At 48.1% G+C, this 11538-nt stretch overlaps 4 protein-coding genes across 4 annotated transcripts; 2 read left to right on the top strand and 2 right to left on the bottom strand.

Moving 5' to 3' along the window:
* Positions 1–30: 30 nt before the first annotated feature.
* FIESC28_11354 (uncharacterized protein) lies at positions 31–1138 on the top strand (the record flags this gene model as incomplete). The annotated part of the gene is made up of 3 exons (XM_031165478.1): positions 31–220; positions 295–938; positions 995–1138. 3 exons carry the CDS (start codon positions 31–33, stop codon positions 1136–1138), a joined length of 978 nt encoding a protein of 325 aa, XP_031010466.1.
* Positions 1139–1974: 836 nt separating this feature from the next.
* On the bottom strand, positions 1975–2754 carry FIESC28_11353 (uncharacterized protein; the record flags this gene model as incomplete). Its single annotated transcript, XM_031165477.1, has 5 exons — positions 1975–1995; positions 2051–2386; positions 2441–2524; positions 2581–2619; positions 2680–2754. 5 exons carry the CDS (start codon positions 2752–2754, stop codon positions 1975–1977), a joined length of 555 nt encoding a protein of 184 aa, XP_031010465.1.
* Positions 2755–3953: 1199 nt separating this feature from the next.
* On the top strand, positions 3954–4419 carry FIESC28_11352 (uncharacterized protein; the record flags this gene model as incomplete). Its single annotated transcript, XM_031165476.1, has 3 exons — positions 3954–3959; positions 4172–4272; positions 4371–4419. The coding sequence occupies 3 exons, from the start codon at positions 3954–3956 to the stop codon at positions 4417–4419; spliced, it is 156 nt and encodes a 51-aa protein (XP_031010464.1).
* An 834-nt stretch (positions 4420–5253) lies between these two features.
* On the bottom strand, positions 5254–5934 carry FIESC28_11351 (uncharacterized protein; the record flags this gene model as incomplete). The annotated part of the gene is made up of 4 exons (XM_031165475.1): positions 5254–5430; positions 5487–5657; positions 5714–5811; positions 5868–5934. 4 exons carry the CDS (start codon positions 5932–5934, stop codon positions 5254–5256), a joined length of 513 nt encoding a protein of 170 aa, XP_031010463.1.
* Positions 5935–11538: the final 5604 nt, after the last annotated feature.

Here is an 11538-nt window from a genome sequence, read left to right as displayed (position 1 = left end):
AAAAAAAAAAAAAAAAAAAACTGATAAAAAATGGACAAAGCAAGAATTCTACTCATCGGCTGCGGAGGAATTGGTTGCATGGCTGCCCTCAACCTCGAATTCGGAGGACAAGCTCAAGTTACAGCTGTACTGCGTTCAAGCTACAACATAGTCAAAGAGCGTGGCTTCACCATCAACTCTGTTGATCACGGCCAAGTTCGTGGCTTCAGACCAACTGAAAGTAGGTTGAGTTACACTGTAACTGTTACTTGTCAAAGCCCTGCTTTGTCTTCCTTTGCTGACCGTGATGCACAGTCCTATCAGATGTGCCTGATGTCTCCCAATCCGGCATCTCATTTGACTACATCATCTGTGCCACCAAGAATACCCCAGATGTATCTACACCTGTGGCAGATTTGATTCGTCCGGCTGTTACGCCTGGTCATTCCACCATCGTGCTCCTACAGAATGGGCTCAATATCGAGGTTCCTCTTTTGGAGGCATTCCCCGACAACATTATCCTTTCAGGAATAAGCATCTGTGGTTCATCAGAGCCTGAGTCCGGAACTATCGAACATAATCTACACGATGAGCTGCGTATAGGACCTTTTCGAGACGTGGGCGACGCTGCTGATCGAGCAAGAGACATTGTAGCTCGCTACAACGCAGGAGGACGATGTACCTGCCATTATGACTCAGACGTCGCATTTTCACGATGGAAGAAACTTCTTTACAATGCTGTATATAACCCGGTTGGCGCCTTGGCCAATCTAGATACCGGTGACATACAACTATGTCCTGGTCTTGTCGATGAGGTTGTACGACCTGGCATGAGAGAGATTCAAGCTACTGCGGCTGCTTATGGGCAGGAGATCACCGATGAGATGATCGAATCTACCATTACGACCGAGCCTATAGAGACACATGTTCCGCCAAGCATGTTGGTAGATGTCCGAAAGGTAAGTGTTGACCTCGCGCATCGATGTCTGCGACCTACTTACTGACATACCTGCAGAGCCAGTACATTGAGCTTGAAAACCTCATCGGCGAGCCCCTTCGTTGCGCAAAGGCTCGAAATGTTGCAACTCCCATTCTGCAGAATCATTATTCACTGGCAAAAAGCTACCAATGGAAACTCCAGACCAAGAGAACAGCCTGAGCAGCACAGGTAGGGGACAGAAGAATTGTCCTCTAAGGGTTAGGCTACTATAATAAAGTAGCCTAAGTGCTAGTCTAAGCTGATATAAAATGACCAAATTATTTCGTCTCTTATGCTTTTGGGGGGCAGTTCTTCTGATACGCTGAAGTCAGACGCTATTCTGGTGGACGAAGAGTCGTTTGCATATCCTCCAGATGGCCCCTAAAGAGCGACTTCGACGAGTTAAGTGAGGCAGTAGGCGATAAGGAATGCCAATCCCCTTGCTACAAAGAATACATATGAAATTGAACTGTGCGCTTTATTGGCTTGGGAAATGCAAGCAGGGGTTCAGTGAAAGCCGCATATGTTCTTCTAACAATGCACCATTCCAAGACATAACACTGGAATACCGACCGCCAAGCTGATGCACCCCAGTTGTCTTACTGACACAGTTTCTGTATACCATAAGCTTGGTTGTTTAACCGAAGTCAACATATCTGACCCATGATGTAGCAGGTGACTCGAGTCATCCGTGGAGAATCGTAACCAGGGCTCAATCGGACCTGGATCGTAGCATTATAAAGTTATACTATCATATATCCTCCCCATCTTCCCACAAACCGCACCACCCATACCATTCGTCCCTTTCTTTAATTAAAAAACGAGCTCCAATTTCTCTCTCCAAGACGCCGAGTTATTCTACTTCATATCTTTCCCTTCACCTTCCCTTCCCTCCTCTCCCTTGTATGCGTTGTCTACCGGGGGTTGCGACGGAACGGTTGAGGTGGTACTATCATTTCATGTCGTCTGTTGTACAATGCCAAACCGAGGCAGAAGAAGAAATCGTCATTCGGGGCTTAATCCTGGTTGACGGTTTGCTGGAAACATGTTAGCTTTCTTGGTTATCGTTGGGGTCGCCTCGGGGCTACGCACCACAAGCCAATCCATGCCCTCATTCACACCGCTACCGTCGACCGCCGAACATGCCATGATGCTCCAATTGCGGTCGCGGAGTTCACCAAGACGCAGCGCCTCGGAAATCTCGCCCGCGCCCTTGGCGCCGGGCTGATCCTGCTTGTTGGCGAAAACCAGTAGCGCTGCATCCTTGAGTTCCTCCTCATTCAGCATGGCCGAGAGCTCCTCCGAGGCCGTATGTAATCGCTCGATATCGGTAGAGTCCACGACGAAGATGACAGCTGCTGTGTTGGCATAGTAGCACCGCCAGTATGGTCGGATGCTTGTTTGACCACCGAGATCCTGCAAAGCCGCCTGCATTAGTATCTACTGGTGTATTGCGAAGCTGGAGCGGTTCGGGTTTCGTACCCAGACATTGAAGTTGAGGTTCTTGTATGTGACAGACTCGACGTTAAAACCGATCGTAGGTATCGTTGTGACGACCTCGCCAACCTGGAATAACCGGTTAGTCTATATCGTATGCGCGCAGGAACTGAAGCGGAACGGACCTTGAGTCGATACAACAGTGTTGTCTTGCCTGCGTTATCCTATGATGCCGTCTCGTTAGCGTCTCGGAACAGACGACCGCCGGACAGACGTCATCCTACCAGGCCGAGAATCAATATTCTAATCTCTTTTTTCGTGAACAGTAGGTTGGAGAACCATGACATCGAGTTGCCCATGATGAATAAGATGTATCGTTTCTTTCGCTATTATGCTTCCGTGGTATCTTGTGCAAGTTGATTCGTTTGGATCTCGCTCGTCTCGTATAGTACTAGCACCGGCTGGACAAAGAAGAAGAGGACGGGAGAGAGAGATACGTGGTAGTTGGAGCCGTCAAGTGTCGGTCAAGGTCCAAGTTTGGTTTATAGTTTTGTCGTGTCTCGTGGCAACAGATCCAGCTTATGTTTAGTAAGTCGAATCAAGTCAGTAGAAAAGTTACAGTACGGTAACGTAATTTAGAGATCCCCTTTTCTGGACCTGTAAGTTAATGCACCTGGGCCTTTGATGGACAAGTTGCTCTTTTTGGCGACATGGGGTTGGTCCAAGCGCTTGACAAAATAAACCGGTCCACTGGGCCTCAGCCTTGAACCCCGGTACGTATACTTTATCTGGACATACACCAGGGGATGATAGGTGTTGCATGCTCGACTCCTTCATGATTCAGTCACCGACCTGTTCAAGGCATTCAACGTGGGAACCTTGGTCGTATTCACTTGGTTCATAGCAAACTCTGTCATCAAATAAAAGGTCTTGTTATACAATAGGTACCTAGGAATGTACAATATGTCTTACTGTATTTTCATTATATACTATCAAACCACCCGAACATATGGCAACCCCTGGATGACAGCAACTCCGTTAGGAATGCTACAGCATGATGCTCTCAAAGAAGTCGCCTGAGACAGAGGCGTTCGTCTAGATGGCTGACAATAAGCCACCCATTAAGCACATCTAGTTGTGTCCTACGCTTGACAATGTTAAGAAATGAACCTCTCCAGCCACAGACGATCATCATATTCATGATCATTTTGTTAAACACCATTTGTCATTCTCTCTTGTGAAAGATTCACGAGGCATCGTACTGTACTGTAACGAGTCCCTTAGACCCATATCCCTGCTCCGAGCTAATTTTGTCATGACCCCAAGCTAAGAGAGTCACGAGCCAAAACCAAAAAAAGGGCGCTGATCTCAGCAGAATCGACATCACTAAAACTACAGCCTCAGGCACTAACCTCTGTTTGCTACGCCACAGCGTTTAGCCACACTAGGGCTTTTACACCCTCCATTTGTGCGCCAAAATTCTTAGACGTCTGCAACCTACTCATTCAGACTTGATCACCATTTGGCAACGACCGACTCGACCATCAACGCCGTCACCATGCCGGTATGGACAACCCCTACCTATACGCCCTCGAAGCTCGCACGCACGCTCTATCGCTCTCTTCATTATCGATGATGTTGTATCGACTGAATACTTGATTTTTCTCCCGCCGCGTCACCGTTGATAATGAGGTTGATGATGATGATGAAAAGGCTGCGATGCGTCGAGGGTTTTGCTCCCACGACACCCGATCGCTAATGCTTCTTCTCCTACAGAGCCACAAGTCTTTCCGAACCAAGCAGAAGCTTGCCAAGGCGCAGAAGCAGAACCGCCCTGTGCCTCAGTGGATTCGCCTCCGAACTGGCAACACCATCCGGTGCGTTTAATCCCTTTTTCGCGCAACGACGACTACGATTTCGCCTACCGCACCCCCAACGAACACAAAGGAAACATTTCACTAACATTGTTCAACAGCTACAACGCCAAGCGAAGGCACTGGCGCAAGACCCGCATCGGTATCTAAGCAGCTTCTTCTCAGCCGCTGCCCACCCCCAGCACCCGACTTTTTCTCTCTTGGGCATGGTATCACGATGACGTTAAAGGAAAGAGGGGATTGATTTGTTATGGCGTGAACTATGGGACCGTGTCGTTGGCGTACGCGCACACGCACGGTGGGGATGGGCTGGTTGCCTGGTTTATCGATTATTGCGGTTACTGCATGTCACGAACGGTCATAGGGAAAAAGGAATGCAAAAGATCTGATGCCCCCAAAAGAAACGGGCCTGAACTACACAGATGTTGACCACTTGATTTGTGAACCGCAAAGGGAGTGAATCTGTCCTGCCGTCTTGATGAGCGGCTGACTGTACACTCTAAGATGCTGATGCATTCTTAAGTAGCCGAATTAACTCGCGTCGCGTCCTAAACTTGAATAATATCATGAATGCCCACTGTGACAAGTCATGCCTAGATGATGTTCTATTACGCCCTCAATCATTATGAGCAATTGCGAGACCGAAAATGATGGGAAATATGCATTCAAGTCCTATTGAGACCGAAGCTACGTTCTATCTGCCAGCGATAAGTATCTAGCTAGACCTTGCTTCGATGGAACTTGCGGTGATCTCTAGAGGGCAGGCTCAGCAAGCCCTCTTCGTCGATCAAGCATGCCAAAAACCCTGGCCAAAGCAATCCAAAAAACCAAAATCTAACGCCTGATGCGGTCCTTATGACTCATAAAATTCATGCGGTTCAGGTCTGCGTAGCCACAACGCGAAAGAAGCTTGGCAAACCATCTGGGCATCGAGGTGAACTGATGCCCCTCCGACCCTCCCTACTTTGTTCCGTCGCAAGATGTTTAACGGTCCTCGGCCCACTCGTTCTCACGGCGGATCTGCTCCTCTTCCTCGGGGGTGAAGTCGTTGGTGATGTTGAATGTCTTGCGGATCTCTTCTGGCGACTTGCCCTTGATCATGTTGGCAACGGTCTTGCAACCGACGTCGAGAAGAGGCTTAATGTCCAAGTAGTTGGAAGCCTGTTGTTGTATGTTAGCATCTGATCTCTTGTTAGGAAAATGGAAAGTAAACGTACGAGAATGATTTCGAAGAGCATCTCCTGGTCGACCTGCATGAACTTCTGGTCCCACTCCTCGATATCCGTAGTCTTCTTGCGGGCGTCGGATTCATCATCCTGAGCCTGGGGGGGATCGTTTCGGTGGTACTCGCACCACTCAATAACCTTGCGGAGGACGGCCTCGTTGACCTAAATGATGACATGTCAGAAATGGTCGCAAAGAAACAATGATGTAGGTAACTTACGTTAGGAATAGGAATAGGGTTGCTCTGAGTGATGGACTCATCGCCAACATCCTCGAGCATGTTCTTGATCAGCATTGATCGTTCGGCAACGACACGGTCTATTGGTATTGTTAGTAACTGATGGGCAAAAACGTCACAGAGTGGCGCTACTTACCGACTTCAATGTTGGCGCTATCGTTGGAGGCCAGCCAGACCTTCTGAGCAGGGGCACTTTCAGACATTTTGAATGTGGTTATAATGGATTCTGGGAATTCTGGATATGTGAGCGTGAGTTCTGAGGGCTAAGAAAGGGCGAAGTGATGTTGGTTGGAGTTTTGCTTTGGGTGATGATGGAAGTTGGAGGAATCTAGTGAGGTAGGCTGGTAGGTTAGGTAACCAGCCTGCTAGCCAATCTCTGAGGGGCGGGGTCTGTCGGAGACTCGGGCGGCTGAGCGTGGGGCTGAGCTTCTAACCAACGACGTACCTTTTGGGGTGCAGGGCTGCGATTCTAACGAAGGACCCTTTGTTTTAAGTGCCTGGGGCTTAGTAAGATGTCGAGATAGACTAGACGGTTGATGTTGATGTTGATCGATTTGTGTAAAGTGTGGGCGTCGATTGCTGCTGAGATTGAAGATGTTTGGATGTTTGTGAGAGAAAGATGAATTTCGCCTTATTCATGCGGGAGGAGAGGCAGTCCTTTATACTATGAATTTAAGTACAGCACGGAAGCCTGCTGCTGTGGGGTTGGCCTGCTGCTGCCTTCAGAAAATCAGCTCAAAGAACGTTAAAAGAGTCAGGACTGAACCTTGCGCAGTCGAGGCGTGCAGTCGATTCTTGCGCGCACAAAGAAACCATATTCTTAACAAAGTGCAAGTGCCAGTGCAGAGCCTCGGGAAAGCATCACTGCTCCTATTGCGCCACGCTTTCTTCTTTGAGATCTGACAGCCACTCATTAAGGCAAATAGCATGGCGCGAATCAGGCCGGATCCAATGTGATGGAGAGTTATGTATACTCTGAACAAAGGACCACGATTTCCAATTACTTCGGTAGCAAACAAATTTAACTACCAACCTGCTATCAGACACTCTCTGGGTGTGAACTATGTTGATAGTAGATACGGCACTTTCATACATTAATAGAAGCTTAACGGGTGTGGGATAAGTTGCTTGCTAGGAATATATCAATCGGAACAGTACCTAGGTTTAAGCTTTCTCCAAGGTTGTTTGCTTTCTGATACTCTAAAGTTTCAAACTACGTTTTCATCTGCTGAGTGGAATAGATGATATTTATTTCAGCCCTCATTCTTTTTGGTTGTCACAGCTGTTCGAGTGTAAACATTAGCATTGTACGACATGGTCATTTAGATATGTCTTCAGGCCGGTACTAGAATTCCTAAGTTTCGGCGAGGGAGAGCCGGTGCGTCTACAAGGTCGAAGCAGTATGTTTTTAAGATGTTGGTGTTGTGAAGGCGGAAACGAGACCAAATTCATGTATTGAACTTGAGGCTTATCTCCCCTTGTCTCGGAAGTATTTTTTGTTGAGATTTCAAGATATCGCAAGATACCATTCATTGTTCCATGACAAAAGCTCAAAACGGTGGGGGATACAATATCCCTGAGCTTGATGACATTCCTGCTGTTGCATCATACGAACTTTGTCTGAGTGCATCTATACTGCAAACACAAGCAGCAGCAGGCTTTGTGTGAATCTTGACTGAACAGCAAAGTGCGCCAATAGACTTGCACAGCCCAGTCCATGAGCGTTCACAAAGAATAGAGGCGGTATTGCGAGTCAAATGGTGCTATGCAGGGTCGAATCATGCAATAATAAAGCGGTGATGACATTTCTAGGTCAAACAGCCACCACCTAAGCCTTGAGACCGAGTAATTGAGCCCATCTTTCCCGTCGTTCCATCAGATAGAGCATAGGTGATGAAAAGAGGTATGAATGTCTGACGCAAGTATAGGTCGATATTTACATGATTGAATACAGTTCAATGCGGTAGTGCAATAGTATCCGTACTCGAGCTCGTTCATGGATGTTTTCTTGCAGAAGCATCATGCGATTCGTTTACCCTTGACTAAGGTACTCTACGGCTGAGCCTTGAACGATTCGCGGGGCGGAAAGAGAGGACATTAACTTCCATGACCAACACGTGTTTACAGAGACGGAGGCCTACAAGCAAAAACAGGCTAAGCCGTCTACAAGGACAAGCAATTAGGTCATGATGGAGAATAGGATGTGGTGTAATTAATTAATTCTTCTCCAGTTGCAAGATTACCATCGTCACGGTAATTGCTGCAAGGTCGGTGGCTGTTAACTGGCGAATCAACAGCCACGGCTCTTAGATCTTTGATTGCAAGAGGCCTAGCGTAGTTCAGGATGAATAAGAAGCTCCATACCTACCATCCACAAAGAGAGGAGAGCTCACAGCTTCTGGTAGTTTTTTATCCGTAAAGGTTGCATCTTCTGGCGTTATAATTAACTTTCGGTTGCCGTGGCACCTTTTGATGTTTCGGATATTGATAAAAAATACAAATGGATATTGACAGGTTTCAGCCGTGTTTGTTGATTAATATATGCTTGCTCAACAGTTTACAAACAGGCAAGACAATCACATTAATTAAGTACTTAGTACTTACCCGACAGCCAGGTCTGATTCAAGGCCAGACCCAACTTCAGGAGGCCCCCTGTCTTGCCCAGTTCCCGCCCGTCAGTGGCATCGTCCAGGTCAGGGAGCCCCTAAAGAAAAAAAGCTTCTAGCGGAGCTCGACTGCTCGGGCACCTCATCATCCCTTCCCCTAGACGCAGCCAAGGTCCCATCGGATTCAGCTAGCGCTGTCCATCCCGGGACGCGGCGTCTTCTCCCACTGGCCACGTTGTAAGCTGGCGCTTGCCCTTGGCCTGAAATGTTTCCCCTGGAGCCCTGGGCCCTCCGTGCGTCGAGCCTCTCTATGCTGATCCATGATGAGATTTGATCCTGGATCCATGAAGGCATGAGGTGAGGTGAGTCGTGGTGTGGTGAGTGGTGACAGACTGACTGCATTCTATCAGTGGGGGGCGGGCGTCACCTTCAGAGGTTCCATGACTTGGACTTGAACTTGACCTGAATTTCGAGCTCCATACCTAGACCTTTACCTTTTACCTTTTTCCCCCTCTACACCTACATCATCTACCCTTATCCCTCCCCATTTCTTGTTTTCATTCATTCCTTGTCCCTCTTCTTCTTTTTCTTCTTCTCATAAGCCTTCTCAGCGTTGGGGCCCTATCTTGAGTACCTATACATACATCAACCTAATAGACGGCCCATCTCTCTTCTGCCACAAAGACAGAAAGCAACTGCAGGACCACGTAAATACTTGCGCCTACGATCCGATCTTACCATCACCTCGAGTCTTTTGTATTCCAAACCGACCCGATTCTTGAACCACCTCCCCACCTTCTCACCTGCGACACTCTTGCGCCAGCTATCGAATCGACTCTAAGCGCATTGCGGATCGACAATCGTGCTCCCGCCCTACCTTGCGATTTACTCTTGCGGATGCTCAATGCCTTTGCGCCTTGACACTAAGCTCATGCTTGCTTTCTCGGCTTTCTACTGCTAAGACCAACTATGTGGCGGCGCACATATCTCACTCTCGTCCTTATCAGGCTGTGGTTTGCGCTATCACCCAGCTATTTACATCCAGACGAGAACTTTCAAGGCCCTGAGGTCATCGCTGGTATGTTTTCTTGCTCACAAAATGCCGGGTTACGGCGCATAGCAAAGGACCGTGTGCTGTGCATTTGGCATGTGCCCGCGATCCACATACTACCATTGTGCTGCTGCAATTTCAGTCACTGACTATTGTGATCAGGCCAAATCTTTAGCTATCCCGTGCGTCACACATGGGAATTTACGAGCGAGAACCCTATCCGAAGCGTCTTCCCACTATGGCCCGTCTATGGCCTCCCCATGCTACTTCTCCGGTGGCTATGGATCGGCAACGGACAGGACGGTGAAATCCCACCTATTGCGGTATTCTGGACTTTGCGCGTTCTTATGTTCGCCATCAGCTTCGTTCTTGAAGACTGGGCGTTGCACGAGTTAATCCCGTCACCGAGGCATCGCCGTGTTGCCGTTCTCCTCGTCGCATCGTCCTACGTGACATGGACCTACCAAACACACACATTCTCCAACTCGGTAGAAACGCTTGTTGTTGCGTGGAGTCTTGTTCTGATCCAGCGAGTCGCTGATCCACGGGTTCGTGACTTGCACACCATCACCGCTAACAGGGATATCAGCTGACAAAATTCAATCCACAGCAACAGTCATGTGTTTTATCTGCCACAGTACTTGGAATAGTCGCAGTGTTTGGTGTATTCAACCGAATCACATTTCTAGCATTTCTTGTTGTCCCAGGCCTTCGATTACTCCCAGTCTTCTGGAAGAGGTGAGTCACCTATTTGCGCTGGGCGGGGAACGCATGCACATGCTAACAAATTGAAGGCCAACGTCTCTCGTATGCTTAACCTTAGCTGCAGCAGTGACAACTGTCATTGCAATCGGTCTAGACACCGCTTTCTACCTTCCAGATTCTGTCACATGGACCGACTTGATCCACAGACCAGTAATCACCCCTCTCAATAACTTCAAGTACAACTCAGCGACAGAGAACCTGGCCCAGCATGGCCTTCATCCGTGGTACCAGCATTTGGTGGCAAACTTGCCGTTGTTGCTGGGCCCAGCTTCTGCACTGCTCATAATCAACCCTAAATTCTCCATTCGACTCTGGTCTGCAGTGTCTGGGCTGGTTGTTTTATCGGCGTTCCAGCATCAGGAAGCGAGGTTCCTGCTGCCAACAGTACCACTATTTCTGTCGTCGATCCGAATGCCTCGAAACCAAACTATATTATACGTTTTCACGGCTGTGTGGATCGGCTTCAACCTTATCCTTGGCTCGTTGATGGGTATCTACCATCAGGGAGGTGTAGTGCCGGGCCAAGTCTTCTTGAGTCAGCAACCAGATGCCACCCAGGCGATCTGGTGGAAGACTTACACGCCACCCATTTGGCTTTTGAATGGTAAAAATGAGTTTTTGACAACTCGAGACGTTATGGGTCTCAAGGGTGAATTGCTCCTTGAGCAACTCAGCGAACTCGCTACATGCGACACCCCAGCCGACAGACGAAACCAGGAGTATCTGAAGGAGAAAAATGGTACATATCTTATTGCTCCAGCATCAGCAACTTGGCTTGATCCCTACCTGACCAACAAGGGTTTGGAGGGGCTACGATTTAGAGAGGTTTGGCGTTACAGGAAACACTTGAACCTGGATGATTTGGACTTTGGCGACGATGGCGTTTGGGACACCCTGACAAGGGTTGTTGGGCGACGAGGGCTTGTCGCCTGGAGGGTAACAAAAAGTTGCCCAAGTTAAAAAAAAGGGGGAACGCAGTTTTTTCTTTTGTCGCGAATGAACTAGAAACCATTAATGACGATCCATTTTTTTTCAGGTTCATAGGGCAGATCCCTATGAATGATTCCATTTCCAAATTTCCACCCTGTTGCGCAGTGAAATTGAAATTATCCATCATTCGAAATACTATGTACAATTCATTACTTCCCCCACTTACCCACCAAAAAGCTTCGTTTATTTTAACCCTGCTCACATCTCCCCGCAATTAATGAGCTGGAGATTGACATGAACAAAAAAAGAAAAGCGGCTCGCGTCAGTCTTGTTTGACAAGGACCAAGAAGCGAGAACCAAACGGTTCGACGGCCTATTGAGGCGCGATTGATTCTGCTTATATCCGACTTGATGACAGCCATTGGCTCGAGCGTTACTTTTTTTTTTTTTTTTTT

Source organism: Fusarium coffeatum (genome assembly GCF_003316985.1).
Source record: "Fusarium coffeatum strain FIESC_28 chromosome Unknown BRIP53273_contig_386, whole genome shotgun sequence".
NCBI lineage: Eukaryota > Fungi > Ascomycota > Sordariomycetes > Hypocreales > Nectriaceae > Fusarium > Fusarium coffeatum.
Note: the sequence above shows the minus strand (reverse complement) of the source record. Positions and strands in the feature narration are given on the sequence as shown.